Source organism: Nelumbo lutea, chromosome 1 (genome assembly GCF_056320005.1).
Source record: "Nelumbo lutea isolate HS-2025 chromosome 1, American lotus-T2T, whole genome shotgun sequence".
NCBI classification, from domain to species: domain Eukaryota; kingdom Viridiplantae; phylum Streptophyta; class Magnoliopsida; order Proteales; family Nelumbonaceae; genus Nelumbo; species Nelumbo lutea.
Genome location: NC_142684.1, coordinates 103,832,131 through 103,840,090, shown reverse-complemented (window position 1 = coordinate 103,840,090; position 7,960 = coordinate 103,832,131). Strand labels below are relative to the sequence as shown.

The 7,960-nt window shown below is 35.9% G+C and overlaps 1 protein-coding gene across 1 annotated transcript; it reads left to right on the top strand.

The window, feature by feature from the left end:
- Nucleotides 1-556: 556 nt before the first annotated feature.
- LOC148876526 (serine hydroxymethyltransferase, mitochondrial-like) lies at nucleotides 557-7,711 on the top strand. Its single transcript, XM_088941166.1, has 16 exons — nucleotides 557-962; nucleotides 1,059-1,109; nucleotides 1,291-1,377; nucleotides 1,583-1,704; nucleotides 1,818-1,894; nucleotides 2,836-2,960; nucleotides 3,741-3,833; nucleotides 4,527-4,619; nucleotides 4,751-4,948; nucleotides 5,109-5,213; nucleotides 6,124-6,189; nucleotides 6,360-6,437; nucleotides 6,709-6,820; nucleotides 6,905-7,015; nucleotides 7,137-7,310; nucleotides 7,416-7,711. Exons 1-15 carry the CDS (start codon nucleotides 873-875, stop codon nucleotides 7,283-7,285), a joined length of 1,557 nt encoding a protein of 518 aa, XP_088797292.1. The 5' UTR covers nucleotides 557-872; the 3' UTR covers nucleotides 7,286-7,310; nucleotides 7,416-7,711.
- The last annotated feature ends 249 nt before the right edge of the window (nucleotides 7,712-7,960 follow it).

The window sequence follows — 7,960 nt, the reverse complement described above, 5'->3', positions numbered from 1 at the left end:
CCACGCCTACACCACCACCCTGAATTAGGAATATCTCGCCCTGCATAATACTATGCGACGATGAGAGACTCCTTTCATATTTCAACACTCAAGTCCAATCTTATTGACTAACGTCGTGGTGTAGGTATATTTACCAAAATGCCCATTACTATATTTTTTTTCCAAAAAATTACTATATATATCATATAAAATTGGTATTTTGCCTTGGTTTCATGTGCAAAGCACCATGCGAAAAGTTCTCTTCCTGCAATGTCACAAGTTCTCATTACTGTATCCGCTCCCTCCCTTTTACACGTGTTTAAGCACGTGCCACTCAAGTATCTTCTATCATTCTATGAAGAGCTAATGTCACAACTCACATCCCACTCACACCGACAGATAATATACCTTTTGCTTTATTTGTTTTTTTTTTTTTCATTTTTCCTGACTTTTTCTCCGATTTTCTATTGTGATTTTGATTTTTGATTTTTAACCACCATCAAGGCCGTGAGGCACTAACCACGTTCTCCCTTACCCGCCTTCTTTATAATAACCAACAAAATGGAACTCACATCCTCTGCACCGTTGGTGTAGAAAATTTGCTGCATCATGTCAATAGAAACCTGGCACGTCAGTGATCTGTACACATTTCAAAAGTCATTTTCTAGATGGTGTGACGGAATGTTATTGGCTGGTGCATACACCAAAGGTGCAGAGTATGTGAGTGTTAATTAATTAGTTAATTATTTATTTAATTCTATCACCAACATCTTTACCAAAAAAACAAAAAATCTATCACCAACTCCACCCGACACCGAGACAAAACCAATTGAGGAACACAACCAGAAAAGAGCAGAGCAGACAGAGAGAGAGAGAGAGAGAGAGAGCAGGAGATGGCAATGGCAATGGCGCTTCGCAGGCTCTCCTCTTCCGTCAGGAAGTCGAATCGTCCTCTCTCCAATGGCGGTTCTCTCTATTACATGGTTTGTTTCTGTTTCCTTTATTCTTCCAAATTCATGTTTATTTACCGACAAGCACGTAAGTTTTCTCAATTATCATTTCATGTTTGTTCTTTTCAGTCTTCTTTGCCTAATGAAGCCGTTTACGACAAAGAGAAATCTCGTGTCGCGGTAAGCAAATGGATTCTTTTCTTTGTTTTGTTTTGCTTAATTTAGTTTTGTCTTCGATGTATAATCCTTGTTATTTTTCTCCAAGATCTTCAGTTCTCTAGGATTCAAGCTTAGGTCCTTTTGATCTTGTTTTAATGTCTTCTTATTGCTCCAAAATCTTACTTGGAAAACTTGATTCCAGTGGCCAAAGCAGTTGAATGCTCCACTGGAGGAAGTTGATCCGGAGATTGCAAATATAATCGAGCTTGAGAAAGCTAGACAATGGAAGGTATTCTGCTACATTAACTGTCCATCCAGTTGGTTGAGTTTTGGAAACTTTGCAGACGATTTACATATCTGTAGTTTACCTCAATTTTGGGCATTTAGTTTGATCGGTTCTTCTTTCTTGACCTGTATTTGTGATGGCGCTTAATTTGGAAGTTAGTTTATACTATGATATTTTTATTTTTATTTTTTTTCTCGTATTCCAAAAGGGATTGGAACTCATTCCTTCGGAGAACTTCACTTCTGTCTCTGTGATGCAAGCTGTTGGGTCTATCATGACTAACAAATATAGTGAAGGATATCCTGGTGCTAGATACTATGGAGGAAACGAGTAAGAGGATAACCCATCCCCCAACGTTTCATTTATTTTTGTAATGTTGACTGTTCCATCAGATGGCCTCTTACTTATTTCTTTGGTGCATTTATGGTTTATACTCTATCCAGGTACATTGACATGGCAGAATCCTTATGTCAAAAGCGTGCTTTGGAAGCATTTCGATTGGATCCTGCAAAATGGGGAGGTAAATGCATATGGTGTATATGTTTTTGCAAGCAAGGCATTCAAGTGTATGGTTGAAGTTGGTTTGCTTTTTCAACTATTTTTTTTTTTTATCTTTTTAAGACGTAAAAGATTTTGTTTGTTGGTAGCTTGAAATTTAATAGTATGTGAGCAAGAATGATTTACAATAGAATACAAATGTGCTTCACACCACTTTATATGATAGGCCAGTCCCAGCTGCCTATCCCCTCATTCAATTTGTACTTTCATTATTCATGGGGGAATTGTTTCCGATACAAATTGCTTCTACTCACTCCTTGCCTAACTAACGCATTGGCTAGGTTGTTGTTTGATATTTGAGTCCATGATAATGTGGATTGCGGCTCCCTTGACAGTTTTAATGCTTCTCTAGTCATGTATCTATACATCCAAGACCCCAGTTGGTTGCCTTCAAGCCAACCTTCAACTGTCCTTGAGTCCCCTTCCTCTATGCTGTCTATAAAGTGAAGTGTTTTGGCCAATCTTAACTTGGAAAGCAGCCATTAATTCAGCCCTTGTAGTCTTGTTGAGTTATACCTGTGGGGCTGGAAAAGATCAGCTCATCAGCATGATGTCCTTGGGTGTTTTTGGAGTATATAGGTTTTCTAGCTGAGGAAGATGCCACTGCCTGCCATCCTTGGTTGAATGTCTAGAGTATTCTTTTTTTTTTCTCCTCAGTAGGATTAAACACATAATATTATGAGCTACCAATTATAACTGCTAGTTGAAATTAAAGCCAGTCAAATTGTAACTAAATCCAAAGCTTGACCGCCAGGGAAGGCATTCAATAATATTCGGCTGTTTAAAATTCCTGATTTCTTTTTTTTTTTTCACTTTTTAACAAGTGCTACGTAGTTATGTAGGTTGTGTGATTTTTTTATTGGCATCCTTTGCAGAAAGTTTAGCTTAACTTATTTCTTGCAGTTAATGTGCAATCACTGTCTGGTTCTCCTGCTAATTTCCAAGTTTATACTGCACTGTTGAAACCTCATGAGAGAATTATGGCACTTGATCTTCCACATGGCGGACATCTTTCACATGGTTATCAGGTGCTTATGACATTCCTTCAGTTTTTATTTTTTTCTAGCTAAATTTGTAGGTAGTGGTTCACCTCCTAGAGATTGATGAAGATAAATGTTCATCAATAGCTGTTATGTCCTAAATGTTTGCTTTTAAATCTTCTTAGGGTTACAGGATCACCAAAGGAGGTTCAATACAATAACTACCCAAATATTAGTGAATAAGCCATTAAGTAGGTTGCAAGCTCCTTATTGTCTGAATGACATGTTTAGTTGATTACTATCATCATCATCTAAGACTTATCCCTACTATATAGGGTCAGCTGCGTGAATCCTGTTTTTCCATTCCATTCCATTTAATGCCATATTCATTGTTGATTTCTATATCCCTAAATATTTTTTATATCATTATATCCACTAAATGACCAAACAATATGTCATTCAGTTCAGCTACGTCAGCTGTTATCAAATGGCCCCTTAGTAGTAGTCTTCAACTTTATCAAAGTAACTCTTGGAATTTTATTTATCTTAAATTCCCTTTGCAATAGAAAATCCATCCAATGCATGGAGTTATCTATTTGAATAGGTCGAAGGAAAAAATTACAACTTACCTTCTAATTTTCCAAGTTTAGTATAGCTATGAATACCTCAAATAATCATCGTATGAACAGTCAGGATACTGTAAAATATATTGTAAGAATGGATTTAATCTCTTGTGACTCTAAATATATTCATTGAAGTGAGATTTAGTTATAGTAGATTCCTAATTGTGGTCTAATTTTCCAAGCTTTGTTTTATCCCTGGATGCAGACTGACACCAAGAAGATATCTGCTGTGTCTATATTTTTTGAGACAATGCCATATAGATTAAATGAGAGCACTGGATACATTGATTATGACCAGGTATGTTACCTTTCCACCTCCAACTTTTTTCTCATTTCTCTCTTGACCATCATTTCTACTCTAATGACAAAACAATTTGCTTTGTGATATGCTGTAATATTGTTGTACATACTAATTATGATGATTGAATTGGGTAAATGTGGTTATTGAAAATGATGGTCTAACATCTAAAATTTTTAAGTAAATTCCTTAGAATAATAAAACATATATTTTTCCCTGTAAGCAATTATAGAATACTCTCTTCAAAGAACGGTTTGGGAAATCTCAGACTGATTTGGATCAAGGATGAAGCCTAAAAGGCTGTAGCTCATGAGAATTAGCTTGAGAATAGAAATAAATATGCATTTCAATAAATGCTAATCCAGAAAAGATAGAAATTCAAAAGATAAAATGTATATCTAACCAAGATGAGCATTCCCGCTTCCTGTAGGCTTGTCATGTATACCAACATATGGACATATTAAATTTCTTTTTGTCTGCACTGCAAGTGTTGTAGAACCGAGGGAGAGGAGATTGAGATTATTATCACAGCAACTGCTTTAGTAGAAGATCCACTTTCTGTGTTACCACTTGCAAAAACATGGTTATCTTGATGTAAAATTTATTCTGATTTCATACAAGACTCTTCACATAGTTTGACCTCTTACAAAAAATATAATGGAGTTTTGACTCGTGGGAAATTGTAAATTACAGTTGGAGAAAAGTGCAACACTTTTCAGGCCAAAACTAATTGTTGCTGGTGCAAGTGCTTATGCTCGCCTCTATGATTATGCACGCATTCGCAAGGTAAAATCCTAGATTAACTAAAGTCAAGGCAACATTAAATTAGAATTTTATTTACACATCATTTAACAGCTTGAAAAAACAAAGTGAAAAAGAAAAATCAATTGGGGTGCAATATTCATATGTTTTGACAGGTCTGTGACAAGCAGAAAGCTATCCTCCTGGCAGATATGGCTCACATAAGTGGGTTGGTTGCAGCTGGTGTCATCCCATCTCCTTTTGAATATGCAGATATTGTCACCACTACAACACACAAATCACTTCGTGGGCCACGTGGGGCCATGATCTTCTTCAGGAAGGGTGTCAAAGAGGTTAACAAGCAAGGGAAAGAGGTGAATTTTATAAAGGAGCCACTTTTGTAGTTTCACTTAGCTATGTTTTTCTTCATTGGAATTAACTTTGGAACATTTTGCCAACTTTTGCAGCATCTTTCATTTCTTTAATGAATCTGAATCTGCAGCATAAAATAATATTTTCCTTTCAATCCTGAAGGTCTTGTATGATTATGAAGACAAAATCAACCAGGCTGTCTTTCCAGGGCTTCAAGGTGGTCCACACAATCACACAATTGCTGGGTTAGCAGTTGCATTAAAGCAGGTATTGTATTAATAAATGATTTTTGGCCTATTTGGAGGTGTATGGTTAATGAAGAGTGACTTTTCTTGTTTTATTCTTTACTGTTCTTTTTCCCTTTTTAAATATCTAAATTACTTTTTGAAGGATAAACGGAAATTTTCATTAAAAAGGAAAAAGAAAGATGACACAAAGGTGATAAGATACCCCCCAAAAGAGGAACACAACCAATGGACCCAACAAACGGACATCAAGACCTTTAACAAAACTGAATAAGCAACAACTCAACTTACAAACCAAAGACTTGACAAACAGACTCGAACAAAGAACAAAAAAGCCTTGAAATGTCTGGCACAGGGCTTATTCTACATCCACGGACAACCAAGTTTACTTTCTATGCATCCCTCCTGATAAGTGAAACCCAGATCTTGTTAATCAATGGCATCGTTCTCATAATAAACCAAGTCATATATCAGCTTTTATCTAACTTTGAAATATGATACGTTTAGGTCTAGTTTGGAGGACTCTTCAGCCTTTTGAACTTTTAGGTTGTGGACAGGCTAGAAAAAAAGGGTTGTCAATAGGCTGCAGGGTCATCTTAGTCCATTAGAGTTGTCAAATGTGGCAAGTCTATGTAATATGGAGTGTGTTCTGTTAGGTAGGTTATTACTGTACCTATTCCTGATCAATATAGGTTAGTGCTATTCTTTCTTACTTGTTCTGAAAGGGAGTCATTAATAGATTAGGACAATATTAGAAGTTAATCGTATATTTGGAACAAGATTGGCATATATTGTGAGACAGCATTATGCAAATCCTTTCACTTAATTTATGGTTTAAGAACAGATTAAAGTTTTTGTTATATATCTATATGTGTCATTTTAGTTAGTCATTTTTGTAGATTCATCTACTACAATCATATACATTGATGCAGGCCACATATCCAGAGTACAAAGCCTATCAAGAACAAGTTCTTAGGAATTGCTCAAAATTTGCTGAGGTATAGCTGACAAGAATCATCCATCATTTGCATAAGATATATATTCCTGTCTCCATGGTGATCTGTTTTGGTTTTTATTTTCTTTTGATTTGGCATATTATAAGTGCTACTTCATGTTCAATTATTATATAAGCAGTTTACTGAACTTCTTTAGTGCACCAATTTTGCAGAGATTGGTAGAAAAGGGCTATGAGCTTGTCTCTGGTGGAACTGAAAATCATTTGGTTTTGGTCAATCTTAAAAACAAGGTAAGCAGGCAATGTTCACTCTTCCTTTTATCTTTTTATGATTTACGTTCTTTAGATTTTACTTTTTCTTCTTCTAGCACCATTATGATTGGTACTTGATTAACTAGTGAAGTTTGGGTAAATTCTTCTGCTACTGAACCTTGATGTCAGGTCATTTTATAGTTTTAGCAAAATACTAGATATGCTTTTAGTTCAACCTCTGGAATAGAAATTGTATTATTTTTAGCATAAAATGAGAATGCATGAGCAGCACGGGACTTCTGTTCTACAGGGTATTGATGGCTCTAGAGTTGAAAGGGTATTGGAATTGGTGCATATTGCAGCCAACAAGAACACTGTTCCTGGGGATGTGTCTGCCATGGTTCCTGGCGGCATCAGGATGGGTACAGTGCTCTTCCTTAATTGGATTGAATTTGCTTGATCCATGCATAATTCATCTTGATGAACATCCATCTATGGTGATTCAGGAACCCCAGCCCTCACATCAAGGGGATTTGTTGAAGAGGATTTTGCGAAAGTAGCTGATTTCTTTGACACTGCTGTGAAGTTGGCCTTGAAAATTAAGGCTGAAACCAAAGGTTCCTAATTTACAAGCCTAGATATCTTTGTAAATGTTGAGTGTACTTCATTGAACCCATGTGGCCTTCTATGGATGATTGCTAATGTGAGATGCACTCTGTTATGGGTTTTCATGACCAGGGACAAAATTGAAGGACTTTTTTGGTACAATCCAGGCAAGTGCTAGCATCCAATCTGAGATTTCAAAGCTTCGTCATGAGGTTGAGGAGTATGCAAAGCAATTTCCAACAATTGGCTTCAAAAAAGAAACAATGAAATACAAGGACTGAAGAAACAAGGATGCTCTGGTGCAAGGTATATGGATTCTTACAACATATTTTGTTGAATGTAGGACCATTATCCTTTGTGGATTTATCCCATTAAATAGTAATTATTCTTGTTCTTTGGCCATAATGTTAGATGATGTTATTGCAATAGTGTTGTGCCTCTAATTTTCTGCACGGAATAACAACCATAGAGCCTTGATGTCTCAGAGTATCTTCAGGTGGAGTGTCATTTTTATAATAATGCACATGTAATTTGCTGGTATAACCAAGGTAGAAATAATTTGTTAATTCTTGTACTCAACAAAGTTCAATGAAGTATGCCGATCCTTTTTAGCAGGGATGCAAATTGGCATAATTTTTGTCTATGTACTAAGATACAAAATTTTGAGTTATATTATGAATCTTAAATCCATGTACTTTTGCTTTAAATGTTTCTCATGCTTTTGCAGTGAGTTGAACAAGTAGCAGTAACTATTTCTTAATCTTGTATTGAATGAATGAATGTGATTCAGAATGCAAGACAAATGTGCCTATAACCAAATATAATTTCAACGATGAAAAAATTGCAGAGCTTGCAGCTATAAAATCAAGCAAAACATTTGCACTACATATTCTTAAATCCATGTTTATACATAAATTGATTGATGGTCTGCAATATAAACAGCCTTGATTTCGGAA